Source organism: Myotis nattereri (genome assembly GCF_964212035.1).
Source record: "Myotis nattereri genome assembly, chromosome: 1".
NCBI lineage: Eukaryota > Metazoa > Chordata > Mammalia > Chiroptera > Vespertilionidae > Myotis > Myotis nattereri.
Genome location: NC_138075.1, coordinates 150,778,963 through 150,794,675, shown reverse-complemented (window position 1 = coordinate 150,794,675; position 15,713 = coordinate 150,778,963). Strand labels below are relative to the sequence as shown.

Genomic DNA, 15,713 nt, shown 5'->3' with positions numbered 1-15,713 from the left:
AATGTAATGACTCCTTATTAATCATGAAAAGAAACGTGCGGCTCAGCGGCCCCACAATAACCGCTCTCACGCGGAGAAATGTTAATTAATGAAAAGAACAATGATGTAAGAAATTAGCTGCATAACGCTCGCTGCTGATGGCGGTGGGGCTTTAAACGCGTTATTTAGAGTGGAAACCACAGCTCGGTGCCTTAAGTATCGGACACATGTAGCCTTGCACCGCCGAAATGCAGGGAGGAAAAAACAATCTTAAAGTGCCCCTGTCATCTTTGCTTGAAGAAGCAGACACACTCAGCCAGTACTTACCTATTTCAGAGAAAATGGGCTCCCCTCCATCTCTGATCTGGCATCTAAAGCCACCCCAGCACAAAACAAGGCCGCTTATTAATGTCACTTAATTCCAACACTATGGGTCACGCTGACTGCGGAGGACGGGGATTGGGGGAGTATGTCCCCTAAACTGAAAAAAACTAAATTTCTGAAACTTCCCAGCTAATATAAAGAAAAACGCAGATTCACATCAGGGACTGAGTGTCTTCCATCCCTTTTAATCTAATTTTAAGTCCCTGAGAAAATACGTAGCTTCCAGTCCATCTAGCAATCCACTTCCAGAAACGGAGGCCATGTCTATTAAAGCGCAGAGCCCCGTCAGACCCTGTCCCCAGCAGTTAGGAAGCTCGGCTCATTCACAGCAGGAGGGCAGAGCTGATAACTCCCATCAGTCTTGGCGGTAGGGACAGGGACACGCAGGGGCAGAGCGGAGGGAAGAGAGGCACAGGTACCTTACACAACAGGCCCAGCTGGAGCCCGCCTGGGGCGGGGGTGGGGGGGGGGGGGACCTGCGAGGCTGCCCCTTCCGTCCTCACCAGGTGGGCAAACGCACTGACTCCTCCCTCTCCCTCCCCCCAGGTGGAACGTGCTGGGGCTGCAGGGCGCCCTCCTCTGCCACTTCATCGAGCCTGTGTACCTGCACAGCATCGTCGTGGGCAGCCTGCACCACACCGGGCACCTCTGCCGGGTGCTGAGCCGCAGGGCCGAGGACATCGGCCAGCTGCCCCCCTCATACCGGCACAACCGGCCCCTCCTCAGTGGTAAGAGAACTCCTCCTCGAAAACACCCCCCCCCCCCCACAAGCTGGCTGGCACAGGCAGGCCCCAAAGGGGCCAAATCGGGCAGATTCTATTCATTTTGGCCAATAGATATTTAAGACGTAGCAAGCAAAATTACAGCTACCCAAAACTTAACAAAGAAGGAAGGCCTGAATGTAGGCCGGGCCACGTTTCAGAGAATGTACAACAGGATGCGCACGGCACATCCGTGCGCCCTCGTGTGACTGCAGCCGCGGTGCGCACAGTGCCCAGTGGAAGTAAAACTAATGGTGCGCATGTCCAGCAGGACAGCAACGTACCTGTCAGCAGAAGCCTTTCCGATAGAGGGCCTGCAGGTTTGAGGCTGGGGGGCGAAGGATGGTACAGGGCCTGGCTGCCCTGGGTCGTGGGCTGGACTCAGGGGCCCTGTGTTCTCCGCACCAGCAGGCGGTTAGCACACACTGGGGAAGCACATTCTGGAGGCAACGGAGAAGGCCAGCAAGCTCTGAGCATCCTACGCCCAGCTTCGCACACCGCCCATGTCATTGGACCCCAGCGTCCCCACCATGACACGGGGATGGCCAGCCCAGGCCGCCCAGCACTGCGGTGAGGGTCAGGAGGCCTGTGGCCTTGAAAGTGTCAAGTTCTGTGATCACAGGGAGGATCGGTTTGGGAAGGACACGCCTCCACTGTGACGCTGGCCTTCCACACACAGGCCCATGGGGGTTCCTGGCATTGCCTGGAGCGTGTGGAAGCCTCCTCCAGGGCCTGCAGGAAAACACCACCCCTGAGGCAGCTCCTGGCCCAAGCAGGGCTGCAAAACCAGGCGGGTTGGCCAGGCGGGGAGTAGTGCTGGCGGGTCATGAGGACTGCAGTCACTGACTGGTTTACGGGTCTGACAGATTCTCTGACACAGAAAATTGGAAGCTGGGAGACCTGTTTCCACTGTGTGGCTAAGAGTTGGGCCTAAGATGTATTCCCAATGTTATAAAATCGTTCTAAACTATAAAATCAGGGCAGTAAGAGTGCCCCGTGGGGGTGGTAGTGAGAACCAAAAGAAGTAATTCATGAAGAGCACTTACTTAACTTTGCTGAGCAAGCATTCAGGAGCAGGCTTCTCTGCTCACTCCACCATATGGGGTGGTGGGGAGGTTTACGGCTGTTCATACGGAAATAATAATTAATACAAGCATAAACTCTGGATTTCACCTACTTACAACTATAGACCTACTTTTGCCCCATCTGTACTTGACCAGTTCTGCATAGACCAGCCAACACCTATGGGCAAAGCCTGAGGAACACAAGCCCACTTCTTGGCTGCCCTGAACCGAATCCTTCAGCCAGAGCTGCGTGTTTGCTAAGAGCCGCCCTGAAGGTTTGCCTTTGGTCCTTCTCAAAGAGATGGGGAGAATGACAACAAACATCTGGGCTTTGCACACTCATCTTTTGAAAAACATAAAGTGCAATGGAAACTGACTGTGGATCCTCACCTACCAGACTGGGGGGTCGGGGGCGGGTGTGTCTGAGCCTCCAACCTCAAGGCTCAACTTTTATTTTTCTGGATCAAGAAAAATAATGTTATAACCAACGGCGGAAATCTGGAGAGGACAGGTCATGTCTTTGTTCGTGCTAATGACACATTTAGCAGATGTGACTTTTAGTAGTGAGCATTCTTAGTCCACACTGAAGATTAAACTTATGATTTGCTCTACAGCCCATGACACGGTCTTGGCAATGAGAATGAAATTGAGAGATAGACCAGCGGAATTGAATGTTAGAACTATGAGTTCAGACTCGTGGCTTATGTTCACATGACAAAAATATCAGGAGCAGTGACAGATCGAAAAGAGCCTCAGTCATCTTCCTTCTCAGCACATATTTTCCTGAAATAGTAGGAATGATTAGTCGGTGTATCAGAAGACTCTTCAGATTTCATATTTTATAAGCAACTGAATTTATCAGAGAGAAGTTTGCTACTTATTGTAACGTCTGCTGACAGTCGGCTGTAACCCCTGCCCAGCACCACCTCCCGGTCGCGTTCCAGACGCCTCCCTTTAGGGAACAGCAGTGTGTGTGGAGGAGACCTGTTGCCATTTATATCCACATTTTTTCGTGAGTTTGAATTTCCAAAATATTGTCACACTAAGCTGTAGAATCTGATAGGGAATCTCCGGCCTCTTTAATTCAGGAGAAATTTCTGATAGTAATGATCATTAATAGTATCTTGCAAAATAACCCAGTGGGTAGAAGCAAACATTTTCTTTCATGCAGATAGTAAGTAATTTGCAATATTGTCATATTAAAACAAACACAGAAATATTATGGAATGGCCTACAACTTTTTCAAAAGTGTTTAAGAGCTTCAAAAAAGCATCCAACAGACTCCTTTGTCCTCCAGTCACCAGAGATAGGAATTTATTCTCCTGTTCCCTTGAAGGAATTGGAGATTATATATCTTGTTAGAAAAATCGAAAAACAATGCTAATATCTTTGCATGAAGATCAAAAAATTAGATTCAACAAAGAAATATTTAATAAGATATTTACATACATTAGCACTAATCTCCCGAAGCAAATTAGCTCATAGCTTATAAAAAATTAAAACTATAGAAAACACTTGTTTCAGTTGTCTGGGGAGTTCTTTATAAAATATTTGTATATTAGTTAAGTTTCATTTAATTTCCATCATGATTTCAAAGAATTGTTTCACAAAAGAACTGAACATAAAACTTAATTGCATTGCTTCTGAGAATTTTACCATTTAAGGAAAATATGTCCATTGTCAATACATTTCATTTATCCAAACCTAAGAAGTTGTTCAGCATAAGCCAGGCACTCATTTAATCATTCAACAAATATGTATTGATCTTTATGATGTGCCAGCAACAATTTTGCACTGGGAATAGAGCAGTGAATAAGATGGTCAAAAACCAACATACCTTAGGTCAGTGGTCGGCAAACTCATTAGTCAGCAGAGCCAAATATCAACAGTACAACGATTGAAATTTCTTTGGAGAGCCAAATTTTTTAAACTTAAAGTATATAGGTAGGTACATTGTTATTAACTTAATTAGGGTACTCCTAAGGCTTAGGAAGAGCCACACTCAAGGGGCCAAAGAGCCGCATGTGGCTTGCGAGCCGCAGTTTGCCGACCACGGCCTTAGGTGATTACATTCCAGTGGGGAAAACAAAGTATAAATGCCTTATAGAAAAGTAATGCAAACAGGCTCCAGCCAGTTTGGCTCAGTGGATGGAGCAGCTGCCCATGGACTGAAGGGGTCACAGGTTCGATTCCAAGGCATATCTCGGCTGCCGGCTCCATCCCCAGCCCTGGTCAGGGGCATGGGGGAGGCAACCAATCAATGTGTCTCTCTCACATCAATGTTTCTCTCTCTCTCTCTCTCTCTCTCTCTCTCTCTCTCTCTCTCTCTCTCCCCCCCCCCCCCACCCACCCCACTTCCTTCCACTCTCTAAAAATCAATAGAAAAATATCCTCGAGTGAGGATTAACAAAAAACAAAATTAAATAAATAAATAATAAAAATAATGCAAAGAGGAGATTAAAAAGTGACCATCATGGCCAGGGAGGGGTCGAAGGGGGAAAAGGAGACATATGTAATACTTTAAACAATTTTTTTTAAAAAGGTATTTATCATGGAAAAAAAGTGACAGTCATTCCTATCAGAGGGTCAGGAAAGATCTGAGAGATGACATCTGAGCCAAGTCCTGGAGGATGAGAGAAGGAGCGTGTGGGAGGGACACAAAGGAAGAGGGTGGAGCGCAGAACTGAAGGGGGTTCCTGGGGCTCAGGAAGCAGGTGGGCTGCAGCTGCGCTTAGAGGAGTCGTCAGCCAGTCTGCACCCCACAGGAGCAGGCCACTGCGGGGCTCACAGGGCAGCTTAAAATCATCTCTATTATATATATATATTTCTATTGATCTCAGAGAGGAAGGGAGAGGGGAGAGAGAGATAGAAACATCAACGATGAGAGAAAATCACTGATCTGATGCCTCCTGCACGCCCCACACTGGGGACCGAGCCCACAATCCAGGCATGTGCCCTTGACCAGAATTGAACCCGGGACCCTTCAGTCCACACGCAGGCTGACGCTCTATCCACTGAGCCAAACCAGTTAGGGCAAATCATCTCTATTCTTGAATTTAGATTAAGATGGTTCTACTAAGAGTTAGAGCAAAATAACCCCACAGAAAGTTTTCAAACACAGCAAAAACAAGCAGGCCTGGGAGGGGCTAAGACAGGGGTGGGCAAACTTTTTGACTCGAGGGCCACATGGGTTCTTAAACTGGACCGGAGGGCCGGAACAAAAGCGTGGATGGAGTGTTTGTGTGAACTAATATAAATTCAAAGTAAACATCATTACAAAAAAGGGTACGGTCTTTTATTTCAATAGTTTTATTCATTTCAAACGGGCCGGATCCGGCCCGCGGGCCGTAGTTTGCCCACGGCTGGGCTAAGACCACCTTAACAAAACCCAGCAGACAGCAGAGGATGATGGACACAGACTCACACCTCCAGAGAGCGGGGTTCGTGGACACAGACTTTCGTAGAACCATACCCAGCAGGGTAAAAGGGGTTTAATAAACAAGATGGAAAACGTAGGGGGAGAGATGGAAGCCAGGAAAAAAAGAACCAAATGGGAAATGCAGAAATAAAGAAAATAAAACAATGTGCGTAACAGAGGGAGGGTTTAATTGCAAATTAAGCACAGCTGAGGAGGAAATTAGTAAACTGGAACATCATTCTGAAGAAGACACTGAGAATGCAGCACAGGGACCGAGAGAGGATGTGGCTGTCAGGGCTCTCCAGAGAACAGAACCAACGGGAGGTGCTCATTTTCCTACTAGAAAAGAGATGTATTCTAAGGGATTGGCTCCAATGATCATGGGGGCTGGCAAGTCTGAAATCTGCAGGGCAAGCTGTAAGTGTAGAAATTCCAGCTGGAGTTGATGTTTCAGTCAATGCAGAGGTAGTCTGTAGGCGGTATTCCTTCATCTTCAGGGAGGCTTGGCTTCTAGGGCCATTGCCTGCTTAGCTGAGGCCCACCTGCATAATGCAGGGGGGGCGGGGGGGGCAGTGTTCTGCTTGACTCAGCCCACTGCTTTCAATGCCAGCCCCAGCTAACACTCTCTCACAGCAAGGCCAGCTGGTGTTTAGCCAAGGATCTGGGCAACTTAGCCCAGCCAAGTTGACAGTAGAATTAACCATCCCAGAGGGAAAATACAAAAAGAAACAAGAGTAAGAGATGGAGTGAGAACATATAATCTACATGTAACAAGAGTTGTAGGAGAGAGAAAAATGGAGTGGGAGTGATATTTAAAGACAAAATAACAACTAAGAACTTTGCAGGACAGATGGAAAGCATCCAGCTACAGATCTAAGAAGCACATTATATCCCAAGAAGAATTTTTTTAAATCCTCCCTCAGCAATAAAATTACTTTTAAAAAAGAAAATCTAAAAAGCTGTCAGAAAATGAAAGACAGACCAACTTCAAAGAAGCTAAATAAGACTGAGAGCTGATTCTTGGAAGACGAAAGAAAGAAAGAAAGAAAGAAAGAAAGAAAGAAAGAAAGAAAGAAAGAAAGAAAGAAAGAAGAAAGAAAGAAAGAAAGAAAGAAAGAAAGAAAGAAAGAAAGGAAGGAAGGAAGAAAGAAAGAAAGGAAGGAAGGAAGAAAGAAAGAAAGAAAGAAAGAAAGAAAGAAAGAAAGAAAGAAAGAAAGAAAGAAAGAAAGAAAGAAAAAGAAAATGATACCTGTAAAAACTGATAGAAAATTAATCTCAACCTAAAAATCTAGACCCAGTAAAAGACTCCCTTAAAGACAAAGGTGAGAACATTCCAGGCAGACAGACACAGCACTGATTCAGCTCTAGCAAAGCTCTCACCAAAGGAGACACTAAATGCGTTATTTGGGCATAAGAGAAATGATCCCACGTGGATAATGCAGCATAGACAGAGATGAAAATCACCCACATTTTTATGAAATTTCATAAAACTTGGCTTATTACTACATTTTGGATACTCTAGTCATGAAAAATATATAATTTGAGGCAAAATCAATCATATTCTGCCAAAGTCCCTTTATCCATATCTTTTGAAATAATGATAATCATTACAGAAACCAAGAACCATGTCATTATGAAGTTATAAATGATATATTCAAATTTCCCCCCACCATGGAGGAAAGGTCCCATTTTTCAGAGCGCCCGTGAGCCCGTGTTCCTTACACTATGAGGAATACAAACCACAGTCACGTATGCCCACAAATAAGGTCACGTTCCTATTGACTCTGAGAAGTCCCTGACAGTCAGTGTGGCAACTCTCATTAGAGCAGATGCCCCAGCCTCCCGCATGGGTGACATAGCTGCCACTCCCTCCAGAACCTTCTCAGATATATGTGTGCTGTGTGTGGTGTGTGTGTATGTGTGTGCGCGGTGTGTGTGTGGTGTGTGCATGTGTATGCATGGTGTGTTTGTGTGTGCATGTACTTGTCTGTGTGCTTCTGTGTGGTGTGTGCGCATGGGTGTGCATGGTGTGTTTTGTGTGCATGTACTTGTGTGTGTGTTCTTGTGTGTGGTATGTGCATGAGAGATGTGTGGTGTGTATGTGTGGTGTGTGTGGTGTGTTGCATGTGATGTGTATGTGTGGTGTGTGTATGTGTGACGTGTGTATGTGCGTGTGGTTTGAGAGGTGTGTGCATTGTATGTGATGTGTGAGTGTGCATGCATATGTATGTGTGCATGTGTGTCCATGAGATCCCACAGGTGTCTGGTCATATATAAAGCTCAAGTGGCCCCTTCTATCTGGCACTTTTGTGATTCTGTGCACGCCTGGAAGCGGCTTCATTCATTTCACAAATTAAACATAGTGCTGCCCTGTAATACAGACTTGCCTCACTTCATGTAAAAATTATAGCCCTGAGTGTCTTGTGCAAATTTAATTTGGGGAAAGTGAATTACATTTTAAATATAGTAGGTCCACCAGCTATTTAAAGAATTCCATGTCTCTCTTACACACTGCTTTTTAAAAGGTATATAGGATTTTCTCAAGGTAAGGCATCTCATAGCTACATGAGCAGTGATAGGACTCATTTGCACGGCTGAGCGTGGATTCACGCTCATTGCTCTAACACACTGGTGGGAGCAGGAGCAGGCTTGGTGGCAGTGGTAGTAAGTGAGGTCGTGGTAGTGGTAGTCACAGTAGTTAGTGGTTAATTGACTAACCAGAGGCCACACTGCTGGTAAGTCACAGAAGAGATCTCTGAACATGAACCATTTCCAGAGTCCACCCTATTGACACAGTCATGTGCACTGCAGTGAAACGTCAGACCGTCTTCGTGAATTAGTCCACCTCACAGGGTATTTGTGTCGAAGGCTGATGGAGACCTGATCATCCTCCTACAGATATGCTTTAGCATGAAATGCTTCTCTATAATGTTCACGCATGTGGGTAGCCCGCGCATGTACGTACAAATGAGCAGAGGTCTGCATGTCTCTGAGTCTGCATCAGGTCTCACAGATTCTTATCAGCATCGTCTCCATGAGCGGTTGCTCTGATAGAGACACTGTGTCAGGGGCAGTCTTCATTTCCAGGACCCTAAGAAATGGCTAAAGGAAAGACTGGTTGTCTGTCCTTCACCAGGTTACACCACCTTTAGGGACACCTCTATTCTCTCACTCTTTTGTAGGCTTCTCACCAGGTTTCCAAACCAAAGTACTAGCTGGCTGAGGCCAACCCCATGTGCCCGGCCGGGGCTCTGCGTCCCTCCATTCTCACCAGCCATTCGTCCCCGAGAGGAGTCTCACTGAGCTCCCCACCACACTCCCAACTGAGAGCAGCGGAGCCCTCTCACCACCACACCCAGCCTTCCTGCAGAAGTGGTACCAAGTGGTACCAAAGCCAGATTGCTCCTTCCCCAGAAAGGTTCTCACTTGGTTCAGAGACCAGTTCCAAAGTCAGAATTAGTGCTGGTGATAGGCTGAATAATGGCCACCCAACCTATCTGGAAAGAGGGTCTTTGCAAATGGTACGAAGGTAAAGATTTTGAGGTGAGATTATCCTGGGTTATGTCAGTGGGTCCTACATGCCATCACAAGTGTCCTTATAAGAGAGAGGCTAAGGGACATGGAGGGGGGGGGGAGAGAGAGAGAGAGAGAGAGAGAGAGAGAGAGAGAGAGAGAGAGAGTCAAAGAGAGACCAAGAAAGAGAGAGTGGTGCTGGTGAGGGTTTGGATGATAAAGAACTCTCCTGTTGTCCCAATGATGGTGAGACCACCTCTGGCTGCACATGGTCTAGCCACTTGGGCTTCCCTACGAAAGAGAATGCATCATTTAGATTGACAGAGACCTTCTGAGATCATTATGTTTCCTGTGTATTGGCACATTCGCATGTTAGAGTCAGCTGAGTCTGGCACACTGAGTCAGTCTCCTCGGTTGTAGTCAGCGATAGTCACTCATGACAGGGACATCAGAAAAGTGCCCCCGGCAGGAATATTTAGCAAGTGTTCAAGGTGCTGTCTATACAGGGTTGAGTGGGGAGAGAGTAGGAAGGGAGGGAGGAAGCACTGCCATTCTTCCAAGTTGCTTTGGGAGTTTCTCCTTGCCAGCAAAAGATAAGAAAGGAGAGATCATCCTTAAACCAGGAGCTCAAAGTGTTAGCCAGACAATAACATCTCCAACAGAGGAATCCGCTGAAGAACAGACAAATGAAACAAAACGCTTCCTGTGAAGGCCCTCTGGCCCCAGTTTGCGGGTAGTCACTCCACTCCCTGAGCCCGTCCAGATGAGCAGGTCTCCCGTTACAGCGACACTGGGGACGTCCCTGTGGTCTCACGGGAACAGTTTTGATGTAAAATGTGGAGATCATTCAACAAACCAAACTGACCTTCATCCCTTCAAATGAGAATAACAATAACCACAGCACTGGACACTGTTACAAGTTCTCCTATGTGGCCCATTTGCCCTTCAACAAGAAGTTATCTCTGTTGGTGAAGACCCAGAGAAAATTAGGAGCAAAGTCGGGACTTGAACTAAGTTTCTGGATTCCTACAACCCCACATTTCCCCCCTCTGGTCATGGAGACTTCTGCAGAGAAGGAAGAGGAGCAGGAGCAGGAGGAGGAGGAGGTTGAGGAGGTGGAGGAGGAGGAGATGGAGGAGGAGAAGGAGGAGGTGGAGGAGGAGGCTGGGGAGGCAGTGCGGGTCCTGGAGGGGCCATGCCTGGGGGCCTGCGTGCAGCTCTGGAACAGTATGGACCACCTTGTAGCTGGTCACCCCTGACCTCAGCCGCTGCCTTCTGCTGCCCTGTAGAATGGCCTCTGCAGCCAACATGCCAGATTGTCCCCCTTCCCACTCCCTTGCACAGGTAGCTGCCACAGAGAACCACTTCAAGGGAAAGAAAGAAGCTGACATGGATGGAATTAGCCTGGATGCCCAGCACAGCCCGTCTGTGACCAGGAGAAGGTCACTGGGTGATTTGGGTCTGTGCAGGCAGCAGATGGCAAACTCCAATAGCGCATGGGCAGAGGGTGGGCATTGATTTACCCAAGAAGCCCCTGGACAGTAAGGGCAGTGGGAGGGCCCTGGAGTCCATAGCTTTGCCTTTGGCAGTTGCACAGAAGACACTGCACATGCACTGGATGCAAGGGTCGCTTCCCCACGGAGTGCCTGCTGTAAGCCCCCTAAGGGCCACCAGACCCTGCTCCACAACACCATGGCTTCACCACTGTGGCAACTCTGCCGTGACCCTGAGCTGTCACCTGGTGGCTTAAGTGCCCCACAAGCACCCACTCTCCAAGGACACATGTCCCATTGGGGAGAGGACGGCTGGGGGGTTAGGGGGCGAGCAGCACCAGAATTGAGCATGTTTCAGAATCCTCAGGGCGTTGCAGGGGAGGCTGACGAGGTGCCGTTAGGGCTCATGTGGGTCCAGGCATCTCACTGCCAGCATCTCTGAATGGGCGTGAGGAGCCTGTGGGAGCGGATGGGACGGAGGCTGAGCTGAGGTTAGACGCTACCAAGTGTGGCAACCAAGTGTGGTAAAAGGAATGTGTCAGCCCAGTTAGAAATCAGTGTGCAATCTGACCAGGGGCGTTGTAAGGACTTCCTGCCAATTCCGGAGGCTTTCTGGACAGGACCGGCCTCAGCGTGTGGGACTCGCGCAGTCACACGGGGACCACGCTCAGAAGGACCGCAGTTGCTTTTACACTCTCATCGTCCTGAAATTTTCACTAGCGTGGACACGGGCCCATGTTTTCCTGCGCACTGGGTCTCCCAGACGCTGGCGTTGGCGCTGTCTCTGGGTCATACACTGATGGACGAGGCTGCACTCTTAGGGCATCTGGTCTTCATTAGCTTCTCCTTCTCCTGACCCAACTGGGAACCACAGGGCCCACCTGGTACTGAGCAGTATAGGGCCAGTACCAGGTCCCAATGAACCCACATGCTCAGGCAATGTCCACATGGCTCCATGGTTCATTAATCCATCAACAAGTCTTCATAGGCAGGAGGAAAAAGGCAGAGCTGCTTTATTACTAGGCTGCCTTGCAATAATAATCTCTTAAAAGTAAAAAGTGAGCCCTAGCTGGTTTGGTTCAGTGGTTGCTGGCTTAATCCCCAGTAAGGGGCATGCAGAAAGCAGCCAATCAATGATTCTCTCTCATCATAGATGTTTCTTTCTCTCCCTCTCCCTTCCTCTCTGAAATCAATAAAAATATTTTTTAAATATATTTTATTGATTTTTTTTTTTTTACTGAGAGGAAGGGAGAGGGATAGAAACATCGATGAGAGAGAAACATCAATTCAGCTGCCTCCTGCACACTCCCTACTGGGATGTGCCCGCAACCAAGGTTCGTGCCCTTGACTGGAATCAAACCTAGGACCCTTCAGTCCGCAGGCCGATGCTCTATCCACTGAGCCAAACCGGTTAGGGCTCAATAAAAATATTTTTAAGTAAAAAGTGAAAAATTAGTTCCAGCAATAACTGTCTCTGTGAGGCCTCCATTAGGGTCAAGCTGAAGGGAAGCCATAACCTGGCCGAGAGTTAAAGGTGAGAGCAGTGCACACAGATGCGCCATCCTGGGCAGATGTCTCCCACGGGGGGCGGTCTGGCCCTGGCAGCGTAGGGTTGGAGCATTCATGCCGCTCCTTCCACTCTCTTCCGACAGGCGTGAGCAGTGCCGAGGCTCGCCAGCCCGGGAAGTCTTCCCACTTCAGTGTGAACTGGGTCGTGGGCAGCGCCGACGTGGAGGTCCTGGACGCCACCACGGGGAGGCGGAGCTGCGGGGGCTCCTCCCGGCTCTGCAAGCACGTGCTCTCTGCCCGGTGGGCGCGGCTGTACGGAAAGGTGGGTAACACAGCCAGCCTAGGGCTCTCGCCTGGACACAGGCCAGGGGCCCGAAGAATGCCATGGGGCCTGCAGCCAGGGGACGCGTGGCACAAGAACTGGCCCCAGGTCTGCTTCCTTTTCCCTGACTCACCACAGACTTCCGCCAGGCCGGGCCAGGCCAGCGGCTTGAGAAGTCAGATGGAAAAGGGGCTTGTTCGGGACACCTGGGGTGGCCAGCACAGGGCAACATAGAAAAGTCCATAGAAGGCTTTTCAGTTTCAATATAAGGAAACTGGTGCTCAGGAAAGGGGGGCGATTTGCCCAAATGATGCCGGTAGTGCGGGCCAGAGAGGGGTTGCCTCTCCTCTCCAACCCTGGAGGCTGTGCATTGTTACGGCACCAATTCTGGGCTTGCTTTCTCCTCTGTGAATTGTGTAATGACGACATTTCTGGGTTCTAAATTGTGATATGCATTTCCATGTGTTTCCAAAGCATAGCAGATTGTAACCAAAAAAAAGAAAAGAAAAAAAAAGAAAAGAAAAACACATTAAAACTGCTGTGCTGGTCATCCCACTTTCTTATCCGGGGAAAATGCGAGCTGTGGCTGACTTAGCCAGTAGAAGAACAGGACAGACCTGCTGAGGCTTCAAATAAACACTGTGTGCACTCAGGACCCTGACACGGCACATCTCAGCTCTTAGCCTGGCAGTGACCCTGGCAGTGACCCCGGCGGCACGCGGGCCCTGGGAACCTGGCCTGCTCTGACCCTGCAGCCGGGAAGCCTGCCTCCTTTCCCGCCTGCTCTGGGCACTTTGCACGTGTCCCTTCTACCCCCTGGTGGGGACTGGAAGGTCGGAGCAGGCCGTCGGTGCTGTCTTGCTGAACAAAGGGGCCTCTTCTTCTGCCCTGGCTCCAGGTGATGGTGGCAGCAAATGGGTGGGCTGGTCTCTACTCACCAAGCACCCTGCAGGGGGATTGGGAGACTTTGATCTCTTGCCCTCCCTGCGCACCCTGACCTCCCCGCTGGGTGGGTAGTCAGGCCCCAATTGATCCCACCTTGTGTGGGCTGCCCAGCTGTGCCTATCATGGAATTCTAGACTTGCCTGATAATTCTAATAGTTATTTTTAGAATTAATAATTAACAGGGAATGTTTTTTGGAATGTTATGTGATATTTTACTTTATCAGTGGGTCAATTTAGGGAGAATGGGTATTCTGTTTTTAACAGCTTTATTGAGGTATAACTGACATAAATATTGCATACAGGGTGGGGCAAAAGTAGGTTTATGGTTGTGAGTACATGAAACACAGTTTGTTCTTGCATTATTATTTATTATTGTACTAGAGGCCTGGTGCACAAAAATTTGTGCACTCAAGGGGTCCCTCAGCCCGGCCTGGGCCCCCTCAGGGGATGTCCACCTGCTGGCTGAGGCCCACTCCCCGGGGTATCAGGCCTAAGCTGGCAGTCAGACATCCCTCTGGCAGCCCAGCAGCCCTCGGGGGATGTCCACTTGCCAGCGGGGAGCAGGCCTAAGCTGCAGTCGGACATTCTTAATGCTGCTGAGGAGGTGGGAGAGGCTCCCGCCACCACTGCTGTGCTGGCAGCCATCAGCCTGGCTTGTGGCTGAGCAGAGCTCCCGCTGTGGGAGCGCACTGACCACCAGAGGACAGCTCCTGCACTGAGCGTCTGCCCCCTGGTGGTCAGTGTGTGTCATAGTGACCAGTCATTCCCAATCATTCTGCTGTTAGGGTCAATTTGCGTATTACCCTTTTATTATATAGGATAGAGGCCTGGTGCATGGGTGGGGGCCAGCTGGTTTGCCCTGAAGGGTGTCCCGGATCAGGGTGGGGGTCCCGCTGGGGTGCTTGGCCAGCCTGGGTGAGGGTCTGAGGGCCGTTTCCAGGCTGGCCACACCCCCTTCAGGATTGTGGTCCCCACTGGGGTGCCTGGCCAGCCTGAGTGAGGGGCTGAGGGCTGTTTTCAGGCTGGCCACGCCCCCCGGCGACCCCAGCTCCCAGCCTCTCCTTTTTTTCTTTTCTTTTTTTTCTGGGATTTATTTATCTTCTATAATTGAAACTTTGTAGCCTTGAGCAGAGCCGAGGGCCAGCCAGGGCAGGCAGGAAGGTTGGCTTCCTCCATCACCAGGGGCAACCCAAGCCTCCTGCTCACTCCAGCTCCGTGGCCGCTGCCATCTTAGTTGTGTTAATTTGCATACTCACTCCTGATTGGGTTGTGGGCGTGGCTTGTGGGCGTGGCTTGAGTGTAGCAGAGGGATGGTTAATATGCATGTTTCTCTTTTATTATATAGGATTCTTTTCCATGCAAATAACTGTAAACCTACTTTTGCCCCATCCTGTATATTTAAGATGTACAATTTGATATTGTGATGTAGACACTAGTATGTGTGAAATGACCACCACAGTGGAGCTAGCACATGTATCAGCTCCACACCCTTACTATTTGTGAGTGTATGTGTGTGTGTACACGCAGTGAGAAAACTTAATCTAAGATCATCCCTCTCATAAATTTCAAGTATATTGAAACAGATTGTAACCAAGAAAATTAAAAAATAAAAACAGAAGGTGGAACCAGGAGCTAACGTTTGCTTGTCACGCTCGTGGGGCTGTGCCGTTCGCCTTGGGGCTCCGCCTCTGCTCGCGGCTCACTTGTCCTTTCTCACTCCTGTCCCACAGCTGAGCACGCGGATACCGAGCCACGGAGACACGCCGTCCATGTACTGTGAGGCCAAGCTGGGGGCGCGCACCTACCAGTCAGTTAAGCAGCAGCTGTTCAAAGCGTTTCAAAAGGCAGGCCTGGGCACCTGGGTGCGGAAGCCGCCTGAGCAGGACCAGTTCCTACTCACCCTCTGAGCGGCTGCCCCGGGCTCGCGGACAGAGTGAGATGCCTGAGGAGGCCGGGCGGGCGTGAGGAGCAACGAGACTGTGCTGACCGGGTCTGTGCGTCCCTTGTCCTTTGGTGTTCCAGAAACACGCAAGCGTACCATGTTCGGATGAGCAACTAGACTTGAAGTGCTGCTTCTCAGATGACTGCTCCCAGGCTGCTGGAACCACGCCCGCCCCCCACACCTACAGGCACGAGTGTGGTGGCTCCCTCTTCTCGGTGTGCCAGAGGGGACATGACTATTCAGGCTGCAGGGTCTGAGTTGCAGCCTCGAAAGGTGGCACCGGGGCATTGCCAGTTAGAAATGAACCTCAGGCACCGTTCATTCCCTGTTCCCCTCCCCGACGCACCGCTCGAGCGTTGCACTTGGTTCTCACTAGCACAAGG

At 49.4% G+C, this 15,713-nt stretch overlaps 1 protein-coding gene across 2 annotated transcripts in view; it reads left to right on the top strand.

Moving 5' to 3' along the window:
* ADARB2 (adenosine deaminase RNA specific B2 (inactive)) overlaps positions 1–15,295 on the top strand; it is a gene marked incomplete at its 3' end in the record, with an annotated part of 435,311 nt that extends 420,016 nt beyond the window's left edge. The window contains exons 8-10 of one of the 2 annotated variants that reach the window (XM_081098354.1): positions 910–1,091; positions 12,265–12,443; positions 15,119–15,295. In XM_081098354.1, coding sequence (XP_080954480.1) covers positions 910–1,091; positions 12,265–12,443; positions 15,119–15,295 — 538 coding nt within the window. Of the gene's footprint in view, positions 1–909; positions 1,092–12,264; positions 12,746–15,118 lie in introns of those variants that run through there. The other variant, XM_081098353.1, reaches the window with a different exon arrangement.
* Between the last annotated feature and the right edge of the window lie 418 nt (positions 15,296–15,713).